Source organism: Hemiscyllium ocellatum, chromosome 7, assembly GCF_020745735.1.
Source record: "Hemiscyllium ocellatum isolate sHemOce1 chromosome 7, sHemOce1.pat.X.cur, whole genome shotgun sequence".
NCBI classification, from domain to species: Eukaryota; Metazoa; Chordata; class Chondrichthyes; order Orectolobiformes; family Hemiscylliidae; genus Hemiscyllium; species Hemiscyllium ocellatum.
Window position 1 is genome coordinate 36,177,649 of NC_083407.1, and position 13,190 is coordinate 36,190,838.

At 39.7% G+C, this 13,190-nt stretch overlaps 1 protein-coding gene across 3 annotated transcripts in view; it reads left to right on the forward strand.

The window, feature by feature from the left end:
* Positions 1–13,190, forward strand: part of LOC132817050 (von Willebrand factor D and EGF domain-containing protein-like) — a 273,802-nt gene that overhangs the window by 187,236 nt on the left and 73,376 nt on the right. For all 3 annotated transcript variants that reach the window (XM_060827117.1, XM_060827118.1, XM_060827119.1), the window contains one exon: positions 3,925–4,144. In XM_060827117.1, coding sequence (XP_060683100.1) covers positions 3,925–4,144 — 220 coding nt within the window. The remainder of the gene's footprint in view (positions 1–3,924; positions 4,145–13,190) is intronic.

Consider the following 13,190-nt stretch of genomic DNA (forward strand, 5'->3'; position numbering starts at 1 on the left):
ACCTATTTAACTAAAGAACTCTTAGAAGTTTATTTACTAGTGGTCTGAAGTATTTTTGAGCATTTCCATATAAAATGGCACTCCAGCTCATTTTGACAAAAATTAAGAAATCAGCTTGAATTACAACTTGTGAGCATGCACGGAGTTGGTTACCTCAATGGGCTAGATAGCTGTTTCTGATGAAGAGTGACAGCGACAGTGTGGGTTCAATTCCTGCTGAGGTTACCATGAAGGACTCTACTTCTCCACCACTCCACTCACCCGAGGCGTGGTGACCCTTGGATTAAACCATCACCAGTTGTGTCCTTCTTTATTGAGAAAGCAGCCTTATGGTCTGGTGAGACTATGACAGCTTGACCCTACCTTTAATTACCAAATAGACATTTGCAGATAAAGCTTCAAATAAAGAAAGGGTATATTGCTACAATTCAGCAAATGCAACTAACTTTTAATACACTTCCTCTACTTTTTAAAAGAAAGGTACTTCTTACAGGAGAGTGTTCTTAAGTACAAGGTGAACAGTAATATTTCCTTTGAGTTTATGTATGACATATTCCGATTGAAGTCACAGTTTAGACATGTAAGTATAAGACATAATCAATGGTCAGCTATTGTTGGATTCGATTTAAGTCCTCTACATTCATGCACAGTTTTCAATATAACAGAATATTAATGTCTCAATGCAAAGATTTGGCATGGAGGAATTTGGACTGTGCTGTGAAGTGATGTGTATCAGGACCAATTTCAAGTAATTCACCCATTGGGAAACTGACAGCATCAGATGCAACACTTTGTTACACACGAGTCCAATTTTACTCTCCACTGAAGCAAATAGAGTGTTATGTTAAATGGTAGGAGTGTGTAAAATCATTGTCCTGTCCAATTTCTTTGGTTTCCTGACCAGCAATACTACGCTAAAATTGCCAGGGTTTCTCAAGATAGCAGCACACTTGTTTTACTTTCATCAGGGCTGTTAAACATGCCATTAATTTGCCTGCAGCAGGAACTGATATGTGCTGTACAACTAAAATGCATTTTGCAAAGTAGCGACCTCATTAAATTTTACTACATAAACCAAGTAGCTGTTAAGTAGGAAAAACTTAATTCAATATTGACCAATTGATAATGCAATGAACAAACAACCAAGGTTAACAAACAGTGTAGTTTTAGCATTGTATTGACAGTCAGGAGGCCAAAGAAATTGGAAAGGACAATGATGGAGCTGGGTGGGCACCTATTCGATAGACTGTCAAGTGCCTCTTTTAAGCCTGAGAAATAACCACATCAGTCTATATTTTAAACCTGTTTTTTTTCTGGTCTTTTAGATAGAATTTGATGAAGCCTCTGTACCAGGGCAAAGAGTCATAGGATTTTAACAGAACACTACATGCAGCACAACTTGAGTTTCTAATTTTTTGCACGCATTTTTAAAAAGTGCTAGAAGCATATTCTGGCATTGTTCCCAGGATGAATTAATTACCATTGTAACTTTTGGCCTGTCTCACTCATTTATGGGCCTTTTAAAGATACTCTTAAATATCAGGCCATTAATTGGAATAAATGTTTTTGAGTACATTCCTTCCAATTTACTAGAAACTGACAATTTTTCCAATATAACTCGCAATGCTACTCTTTCTTTTTACTTCACCCTTAGGCATTTATAATCTGATTACTCACGGGCTTGATTTGATTTATTATTGTCATATGTACTGAGATACAGTGAAAAATATTGTTTTGCATGCTACCCAGGCAAATCGTACCTTATGTAAGTATTTCGGGAAATAGAATAGAAAGAAGAATATAGTGTTACAGCCACAGGAAAAATATAGAGAAAGATCAACTTTAATATATGAGAGCTCTACTAAAAAAAATCTAATGATAAAGACAGGATTATGTTGGCTGCATTTCCAAGACAGCGGGAAGTGAAGATGGAGTCAATAGAAGGAAGGCTGATTTTCGTTATGGACTGGACTGTGTTCATAAGCTTTAAGTTCTTGCAGTCTTGGGCAGAGCAGTTGCCATACCAAGATACGATCATCTCCAAACTCTGAGACCTAAGACTCTGCTCCCCGCCTCTGCAACTGGAGTCTCACCTTACTGATTGCAATTGGTGAGTCAGGAAGGATAGGCTACCACACCTCCTCCATAATAATCCGCAATATCAGTGCTTCGCAAGGCTGCATACTCATGTCCTTACTCTCTTCCCTATTTAATCATGACTGTGTGGCCAAATTCAGCTCTAATTCCATTTACTAGTTTGCTGATGAGATAACTGTAGTGGGTTAGATCTCAAACAATGATGAGACAGAGTGCAAGAAGAGATAGAGAGCTTTGTGGCATGGTGTAAAGACAACAATCCCTCCTTCAATGTCAGCAAAATGACGAGCTGGTCATCGACTTCAGGAAGCAGAGTGGAGGATGTGCCCCTGTCTGTATCAATTTGCTGAAGCGGAGATAGTCAAGAGCTTCAAGTTCCTTGGAGTAAATTTCACTAACAATCTGTCCTGGTCCACCCAATGCCTCTTTCCTCAGAAGGCTAAGACAATTCGACATGTCCACAAAGACACTTACCAATTTTATAGATGCACCATAGAAAAACATCCAATCTTGGATGTGTCACAGGTTGGTATGGCAACCACTCTGCCCAAGGCCACATGAAATTACAGAGATTTGTGAACACAGCCCAGTTCATCACAAATGGAGTCTTTAGAGATGGTGCCAAAGAGGTTTACTGGGATGTTGCCTGAATTGGAGTGACGTTGCTATAGAATGAGCTTGGATAAACGTGGATTGTCTTTGCTAGTGTCGGAGGCTAAGGAGTGAACTAATGTATATAAATTGTGAGGGGTGTGGATAGATGGAGTCCTTTACCCAGGATAAAAATGTTCTATACTAGCAGGCATAGGTTTAAGGTTAGAGGGGGAAAGTTTAAATAGAGATAGATGAGGCACGGTTTTTATGCAGAGAGCGGTAAGTGCTTGGAATACACTGTTGGCGAGGTTTGGAAGCAGATATGATAACAACATTTAAGAGTGATTTAAACAGACACATGAACGGACAGGGAATAGCAGGATACAGACCATGTGCAGGCAAATAGGATTAGTTTAGAATAGCATCATGGTCAGCACAGAATGGTGGGTTGAAGGGCCTGTTCCTGTGCTTTGCTGATTTATGGCCTACCACTCACTTTCAACTGAAGGAAGGTCAGGCAGGTGTGAAACCTGTGATTATCTCCTTTCAAGTGGGAAATTCTAAAATTAAGTATCTAATGGCCCTTAAAATTTGAAGAGGTTTATCTCTGATGAAATATGACTGCTTCTTGAAAATAAATGAACCAACATTGTTTAAGTTGAAAATACCTGTCCTTTCTCTTCTGAGAATAAAATTCCAACTGCTCAAATCTTTTTTTCCTTACCAATTTACAGTGTTTTATTAAGTCACTTGTGAGATATTAGTTGCTGTATCTCTCATCTGAAAAAGAAATGGTATTACACATCATACTCTGAGGCAAATTAGACCAGCAATTGGCTAAGAAATGAATAGCTTTGGAATGGTTAGTCTGGGCATTGTCACCCTGCAGGAGAAGGATCAGCATCAAATAAACTAATGGATTGTAAAGCAGGAAATATGCCTTAAATTATTATCACTGCAGATATTTCTGCTGTTTTTTTTTGGCAAACAAATGCTGTTGTATTTCATTCAGGTAAAAAGTGAAATGGCCATTAGCACACTTGCCACAGTGTTACCCGCAACTCTGAAGGTAAAGAAAATGACACAAATCAAACAGCAAACTTACAAGGGCAATCAAAAACTAAATTTATTTTATATATTTGTTATTAAAACAACACGTGTTTATAATTGTGATGGTGTGTTATTGCAGTGCTGCCTAAGCTGTCTCAACTGTTCCTCATTTTCCTTTTATAGGTTTTAGTGAAGCCATGTGGCTGCACTAATGGTGGAACATGTGTTACAAATATCAATTTCCCCCCAGGAAGTGGTGAATACCTCTGTGTGTGTCCTGTTGGTTTTGAAGGGGAGCTTTGCCAAGAAAACATAGACGAATGTAAATCAAATCCATGTGGTGTTGGCACCTGTGTGGATGGCATCAACAACTACTCATGCAACTGTCCAGCTGGTCTCACAGGTAGTACCTACATTACTGTATATAAATAATATCATAGATAACAATGCAAGTTAAACTAAAATTGAAAAGATGTGAATATATTGAATCTTTCAATCAGATATGGCTACGATAAATATTAACTCTTTCACATTAAGCAATTCTGGATTATTACATTTGTTTGGTATGTTGTAGTTATATGAAATAATGTTTGCAAGTAAAAGTTGAAAGTATGTTCGTATAGAGCCTTTCATGGCTGCCAAATACCCAAAGGGTTTTACAGTCAATTTATTAACTTTGAGTACATTCCCTCTTGTAAGGTGGGTAGTACACCAGCTGATTAAGGTAGCAATCCCCTTCATGCAATAACAAGATAATGTTCGTTGGCGGGTAGGTCTTAGGGCACAGTGAATAGCTCCCTTGTTCTCCTTCGAAGTAGAGCTATATTCAATTTTTACGTCCAGCTGAAAGGGCAGGTGAGGCTTCAGTTGTACCAGGTGGTTAGCTGAGGAGTATTGTGCATCATATGGAAGCAGCAACATTCACTTTTCTCTGCAAGTACCCTGTTGAAAGAGGATTAAAATGTGTTTAAAGACAGTGAAAAACAAATTCTCAACCAATGAATGAATCAGCATACACCCTTAATATCCATGTCTTATCTATTTCTGTATGTCTATCTACATGAGAGTGGAGATTTTAGGAAGGCATGGTGTTTAGTTTAGAGGGTTATAAATTCACAATTCATATTTCTTAATTATCATTGATTAAAGACAGTTTTTTTTTTGGTACTAGCCATTTGGTCAGTCAGGAAAATTGGGAACTTTGGACAGTCTGGCTTAATCTTTTCACATTTGTGATGACTTCAGGAATAAAGGGAATTGATTTCTAGCATATTACCCCATTGACTCAGACTTATTTTCATGATTTTCACAACATCTAGCCTTACCCGGCTGATGTTTATCTTTGTGTTCCCGCCACATATTGCTTTTTTACCTTGATCTCTTTCTTTAATTTATCCCATTTTCCCTTACTTGATCCCTCACTCCCAATGTATGATTTAGAGCTGTCTCTGTTGTCCCATATTATACAACGTACCAGACTACTGGTGCCAGCATGGTAAAGATCCTCCCAATTGTACAGCTTTCACCTTTCTTAATGCTGTTGGTGTGTCCCATGAACTGAAACTCATTTCTCCCACACTAACCTTCTGTCATTCATTTCTTTAAAACTTCTCCCTCTTTTAACTAGGCCTCATTTTCTCATTCCTTGTTGTGATGTAATCTTTGGATATTCTCTTTAGTAAAGGTGCCATATATGTAAGTGTGTTGTTTTTGGTATCTGTTTTTGAAACTCATTGGAAAATGATCTTTGAATTTTCTGTGCTTTGTTAGCTCACTTATCAAAGTTCTTTCTCTCGAACAACATCAAAGACCGGCATTGCTTGAAGTAGTCACTGGCCAGTCAGTACAGAATAATCATTTACTATTCATACATTCCTATGAAACTATTTTATGGGCGGCACGGTGGCACAGTGGTTAGCACTGCTGCCTCACAGCGCCTGTAGACCCGGGTTCAATTCCCGACTCAGGCGACTGACTGTGTGGAGTTTGCACATTCTCCCCGTGTCTGCGTGGGTTTCCTCCGGGTGCTCCGGTTTCCTCCCACAGTCACAAAGATGTGCGGGTCAGGTGAATTGGCCGAGCTAAATTGCCCATAGTGTTAGGTAAGGGGTAAATGTAGGGGTATGGGTGGGTTGCGCTTCGGCGGGTCGGTGTGGACTTGTTGGGCCGAAGGGCCTGTTTCCACACTGTAAGTCTAATCTAATCTATTCTCTTGCAGTCATTCAGAAATTATTTTCTGTCCAAAATAATAAAGTACTAGTACTAGATCCTTCTTGCAGGAAAATAAATAGTAAGTCAACAAATAAACCAGCATCTGATACCTTGCATTGTTGATTTTGATATGAAACATCAATCTTGTGTATAACAATCTTTCTTTTACAGTAGTTTTCCAGATTAAGTGTGGTCTGACACCATTTACACTTCTTTTTCCAAAAGTTTAATCTGTTTAATTCAGTTTTTAATAGTCTTTAACCCAACTGGATATTTTAAGCCTCATAATTATGTAAATGTAATTCTCCTTTATGACCAGCGAGGAGGCATGAATTGGCTCCTGTCTTTTTACTTCTGCAACAAAACGTTTTAATTCAATTCAGCATGCAGTTCTATTACACTTTGATTAAAATACAGTTTGCTCGTTCAAAGTTAAGAATCCAATTACAGGGTTTCATTGAGTGAAAGTAAAAGAAATGTTATTATTAACTTTAAAACAATAATTAAATGCAATATCAAACATGGAGATAAAGTTTAAAAAGAGCAAAAAAAACAAGAATATGCAGGTTTTAAAAATCCCTTAGTTCTAAAATGTTAGGTTTAACCTGAGACCTTGGTTGTTAAGTAATGACTTATATCCTCAAAAGTAAGGACATTTGCAGGTATCTTTTTGAGTTCTCTGTCAATTGATATTTCATGACTTTCCTCTCTCAAGAGACACTGATTTTTGAAAGATTAAAAGAAAAAGGTTTTTCAGTTCAGTTTGAAATCTGTCACCCAAAAAATAGTTCATGTGTGCATTCCAATGTCTGGCTTCATTTTCTTTTAAACTATCAATCTTAATCAAGTTTTCATCCCAATACATAAAGCTTTCAGCAGGTGTATATTAAATGGGAGACACTGATCTCAGTGGTTAGTTTCATTAACTTTGAAGATATGTTAATTTCAGTTTAGATTGGGTCCTGAAAACTGATGGTTTCGTAAAGACTGGCTCATCTTGTTCCAGTGATTTCAAAGAATTCCTACGTTGTGGAAGCAGGCCATTCAGCCCAACAAGTCCATATCGACCCTCTAACGGGTATCCCACCCAGATGCAGCCCCCCTATTCTATTCCCATAACCCTGCATTTCCCATGGCTAATCCACCTAACTTTCATACAATGGACAATTTAGCTTGACCAATTCACCTAATCTGCACATCTTTGAATTGTGGAGGGGAAGCTGGAATACCCAGAGAAAACCCACACAGACACAGGAAAATGAGCAAACTTCACACTGACAGTCACCTGGGGTGGAATCGAACCTGAGCCCTTGGTCCTGTGAGGCGGCATTGCTAACCACTGAGCCACTGTGCTGTCCGATTACTGCAGCCATCTTAAATTAGCATTTTTCCTTTCTTAAAAATCATTGCAGTTCATTAAAAGTTCCACATATTGAAATGAGATGATAGGTGTCGCAAATTGAGAGTCCCATTTTTCCACCATCAATAACATATTCAATATATATTTTTAAACAATCTGTATAAAAATATTCTAATGGAAGTAGCAGATGCCAATTCAGTTGTAACATTCAAATATAGATTTTTAAATTGCATTTTGTGGTCACTTTATATACTTTATTATACAGTATTTTACTACATTAAATTTCATACACAACTTCTTAACATCATGGAAACTACATTTTTTGAAGACGAGAATAATTTAGTGGCATTCTTTGAGTCAGTAATCATGTAAGACTTCATCAATCCTACCTGTCAAGGTGGGATTGTTATATTGGATTAGCTCAATTTCCAGCATCTTGCAATAATGCTCAAGTAGAAGAGAAATCATGCACAAAGAGAAGAATCTACAGAAGTTGGAAAATTAATATGAAAACAAAATTACTCATTGGGTCCAACAAGACCCTATGGCAAAAGAATTGGGGAGAAATGTTTCTTTCATCGAAGCAGACAATGTTAAATATTTAACAGGTTTTAAACAAGTACGAGACAGGGAAATTAGGAAAGAGGTGCGGGAGAGAGAAGGGGAGGGTCAGTAATAGGACATAAAAGAGCAACAATTAAAAGACAGAAATGGCAATGGTGAGAGACAAAAGGAGCTATTAACCTGAAAAGAAACAACAAATGGATCTTGCTGTCTTTATCTCAGCGGCCATATAGGGGTTTGAGTTCACAAATATTGGGTCACAGTCACTGTCCTCCAGTAATTATTCTGCTGTTGTCATTCAGAGCAAAGCATTTCATGACAAAGTCTTCAAACCTGACACTAAGCTCATATCTACAAGGCAGCGTTGTTACCTGTATTTCTTCATGAAATGGAGATTCAATCAATATACAACAGACACCCCAGTGGTGCCTGTGTAAAATCCTACAAATCCAATGGCAGGATAGGCACTTCAGTATCGGTGACCTCTCTCAGGCTAACATCCCAAGCATTAAGGCACTGGTTATAATTCATCTATTGCAATAGACTGGCTACGTTGCTAGTGTGTCCGACTGAACACTTCCAAGACAAGTCCTCTACTCTAAGCTTTACTGTAAGTGGCTATCAGGAGCTTCGAGTTCAAGAGCATCCTCAAAGCCTCCCTGAAAAAATGTCACATTTCCTGTCTAGTGGGAAGCTCTTGCCCCAGACTGCTCAAACTGGAGAAGGAGCATCTGAGAAACTGCCAACCATTTTAACAGTCTCTGACAGACCAGAGATTGCTGCCTGTATATATTACTCATGAAGGGAGTGAACATTGAAGGAGGCAGATGGGTTGATAATCAAGCCGGCTGCTGTGTCCTGAATGGTGTCAAGTTACTTGAGTGTTGCTGGAGTTGCATCTATTCAGGCAAATGGAGCATACCCTATCATACTTTTGATTGTGCCTTGAAGATGGTAAACAGAATTTGAGAGGTCAGAAGATGAGGTACTCACTGCAGAACTACCAGCCCCTGCTCTGTTCTTGTAGCCACAATATTTATACAGGTTCTGGTCAATAGTAATCCCCTGCTACAATGATGTTGTTAGTGGGTGATTCAGTAATGGTAATGCCATTTGTTCTAAACTAAAGGGCAAATAGTAGTCATAAATATAATCTTCTTGACTTCTTTGGTTTAATACAAAATTTTCTGTGCTTCTGTTCTTCATATTATCACTACTCTTTTTTTGGATCATATTTTCAATTGCTTATTATTCTCTCTCAGAAACTAGAGGAGCTTACCTCTGCAGCCTCTGGGAGGTAAATCTCCCATTGAGTGTTTCTGCTTTTCTCGCACCTGGGTGTGTTAATCATGATTAAGTGACTGTATTGATTGGATACCTTTGTTTACCACATGTGATAAGCCAAGATCCTGCTTAATGGAAGTTTTTCTGTTTCCATCTGACGGCTATTTCATGGTACAGTGGTGAAGACAATTTAATATTAGAAAGGGTCCATTAGGCAGACAATTGCCTCAAAATGCTTTTGACAAAGGTAAAATAACTCAATGAACCTATACTTGGAACATATGTGCAGTACCTGAAGACAGAATAGAGGGGAACTGCTTTATTGGCAGAATTGGAGAAACTAAGTGGTGTTTTGGGTATTAGTTACAGATCCCTGGTTGGATTGAAAGTAGCCATTATTAAAAATGAAATTATCTGAGACAGAATTCTGAAACATATGGAGGCCTGTAACAGCAGATAACAGCTGAGAATTCATTCAGACCCTTCTAAAACTGTTAACAGCTGCTCAGCTTGGATGCAATTGTCTGGTATGACTGAGGATTACTTATCGTTTTCTGCCAGAGTTCCAGAATTTTTTTGAAATTTATGTTTAGAACCATAAAGCTGTAGCATATTTTCTTCTGTTGCCATAACTGGAAAAAGAGTTTCAAAAAATAAGTACAGGTCCTAGAAACTGTTTGATTCGCTAATGCATCCTTATATTGAAATATACAGTTCCTTCAACGCAACATCAAACTGCTATTTAAATGATTCCAGTGTGTCTATAACCAGCATGCAGTGTAGAGGTCCCTTCTCGGATATTAATCATTCCTTTAAATGATAATCTCCCTGCCGTCAGTATTTCACTCACCTGGCTGGGCTCAGGTCCAGTATAACCCCTTTCCTGGTTGGATTGTTCACATATTGTGTCAAGAAACCCTCCGAAATTATGCTTACAAATTCTGCACCATCCAAGCCCCTAGCATGCAGTGAGCCCCAGTCAATATAGGAGAAGTTAAGATCACCCACCACAACACCACTGCTGTTTTTACATCTTTCCAAAATCTGGTACATATTCTGTTCTATAACTCCTGCTGCTTGTTGGGAGACCTGTGGTACATCTCCAGCACTGTGATTTCACTTTTTTTTATTCCTAAGTTCTACCCATATTACCTCACTGCACAGGTTACTTGATGTATCCTCCCTCAGTACAACTGTGAGATTGTCCTTTTATCAGTAATGCAACTCCCCTACTCCTTCTACCTTTTCTATCAGACCTGAAGCATCTAAATCCTGGGACATTCATCTGCCAGTCCTATCCCTCTTTCGGCCAAGTCTCTATAATTGTCAATAATGCTATAATTCCAAGTACTAACCAAAGCTCAAAGTTCATCTACTTTGCCTGTTATACATCTCACATTGAAACACATATTTCAGACCACTGCCTGTGCTCTTTTCAATAGGGACTTTCCTGCCTGTTCTTGTGCTTAGTCATGTTTACCCTGGTTTCTACCTCTCACTCAATTTCTGCATCTATTACCCTACTCCTCTGGTTCCCATCCCCTTGCCACAAGTTTAAAGCCTCCCCAACCAAGCAGCCCTGCCAAGGACATCAATCCCAATCCTGACCAGGTATTACCAGTCCAGGTTGTAGATTCCCTCTCCCTCACACCATCTTTTCGGCCACGTGTTCAACCTACATTTCCTGCTATTTCTATTCTGATTAGCTTTTGGCACTGGTAGTAATCCTGAGATAACTACCTCGGAGGTCCTGCATTTAAGCTTCCTTCCTAGTTCCCTATATTCTGCTCTTCAGACCTCATTCCTTTTTACCTGTGTCGTTAGTACCAATGTTTATCACAACCACTGGCTGTTCACCCTCCCCCTCGAGAACATCCTGCAACCCCTCTGAGACTTCCAGGTACCTACCACCAGGGAGGCAACACACCATTCTGGGCTCTCATTTGTGGCTGCAGAAACGCTATCTAATGCCCTTACAATTACTTACTAGATTACTTACAGTGTGGAAACAGGCCTTTCGCCCCAACAAGACCACACCGACCCGCCGAAGTACACCCACCAGACCCATTCCCCTACATTTATCCCTGCACCTAACACTATGGGCAATTTAGCATGACCAATTCACCTAACCTGCACATCTTTGGACTGTGGAAGGAAACCGGAGCACCCGGAGGAAACCCACGGAGACACAGGGAGAATGTGCAAACTCCACACACAGAGTCGCCTGAGACGGGAATTGAACCCGGGTCTCTGGCGCTGTAAGGCAGCAGTGCTAACCACTGTGTCACCGTGCCGCCCACAATTGAATCCCCTTTAACTATAGCATTTCTATCCCATTCCTGTGCAGCAAAGCCAACCGTGGTGCCATGAATTTGGCTGCTGCAGTTATTTCCTGAGAGGCCATTCCACTCAACAGTATCCAAAACGGTCGAACTGTTTTGCACAGGAACAGCCACAGGAAATTCCTGTACTGTCTGCTTAGTCCTCCTGCTCTGCCTGGTGGTTACCCATTCCCTTCCTGCCTGTGGAGTCTGAATGTGAGGTGTAACCACCTCGCTATACATGCTATCCAAGACACACTTTGCCTCATGACTACTCAGCAAAGTCTCAAGAGGTCAGTCCAACTCCAAAACCTGGACTTCCTGGAGCTGTAGCTGGAAACACTTCTTGGAAACATTGCCTGGTGAATGAAGTTTCAGTGGGGGAGCATTTCAGGAGTAGTGACCAAAATACCGTGAGTTTTAAGTTACTTATGGATCGGGCTAACAGTAGTCCTCAGGTGAAGGTGTTAAATTGGGGGAAGGCGATCTCCAACAATATTAGGCCGGAACTGGAGAAATTTAGAGGCAGCTGTTTGAGGGCAAATCCACATCAGATATGTGGGAGTATTTCAAATGGCAGTTGATAAGAGTTCAGGAGCAGTACATTCCTGTGAAAATGAAGGAGAGGTATGGCACGTTATGTGACCTTGTATGACCGTGGATGTTATGACCTTGGTCAGAAACAAAATGGCAGCATATCTAAGATCTAGGAGGATGGGAACTGATGAAGCCCTTGAAGTAGATAAGGAAAGTAAGATCTTAAACAAAGAATTAGAAAGGCTAAAAAGGTCATAAAAAGTCATTAGCAATCATGATTAAGGAGAATCCCGTGGTTTTTATACATGTATAAAAAGCAAGAAGGTAGCCAAGGAAAGGGTCTGGACAAGCCAGAAGAGGTAGGTGAGGTCCTAAACAAATACATTGTGTTGGTATTCACCAAAGAGGATGATCTCAGGGAAGGGAGTGGTCTAGTTTCTTGACCAAGTTGCTATTAAACAGAAAGAGGTGTTGTCTGTCTTAAAAAAAAGTATGAAGGTAGAAAATCACTGGATTGTGATAGAATCTATCCCAGAACATTGCAGTCAGCAAGAGAACAAATTGCTGAAGCATTGACAGACATCTTTACATCCTCCTTGGCCACAGATGATGTCCCAGAGGACTGGAAAATAGCCAGTGTTGTCCCATTATTTAAGAAGGGTAGCAGGAATAATCCTGGAAATTACAGGCCTGTGAAACGCATACTGGTGGTTGGGAAATTATTGGAAAAGATTCTCAGGGGACAAGATCTATTGACAATTAGAAACAAATGGACTTATTAGAGATAGACAGCATCGGTTTGTGTGAGGGAGATTGTGCCTCACTAATTTAATCAAGTTTTTGAGGAGGTGATGAAGATGATTGATTGGGGAAAAGTGGTTGATGTTGTCTACATGGACGTCAATAAATCCTTTGACAAGGCCCCTCATGGCAGACTAGTACAAAAGCTGAAGTTACATGGTAGCAGGGTGAGCTGGCAAGTTTGATACAGAACTGGCTTAGTCTTAAGAGACAGAGGGTAGCAGTGGAAGGATGCTTTTTACAATAGAGGGTTGTGGCTAGTGGTGTTCCACAGAGATCAGTGTCTGAACCTCTGCTGTCCATGATCTACCTAAATGATTTGGAGGAAAATGTAGCTGGTCTAATTAGTATATTTGCGGACTATACAAAGA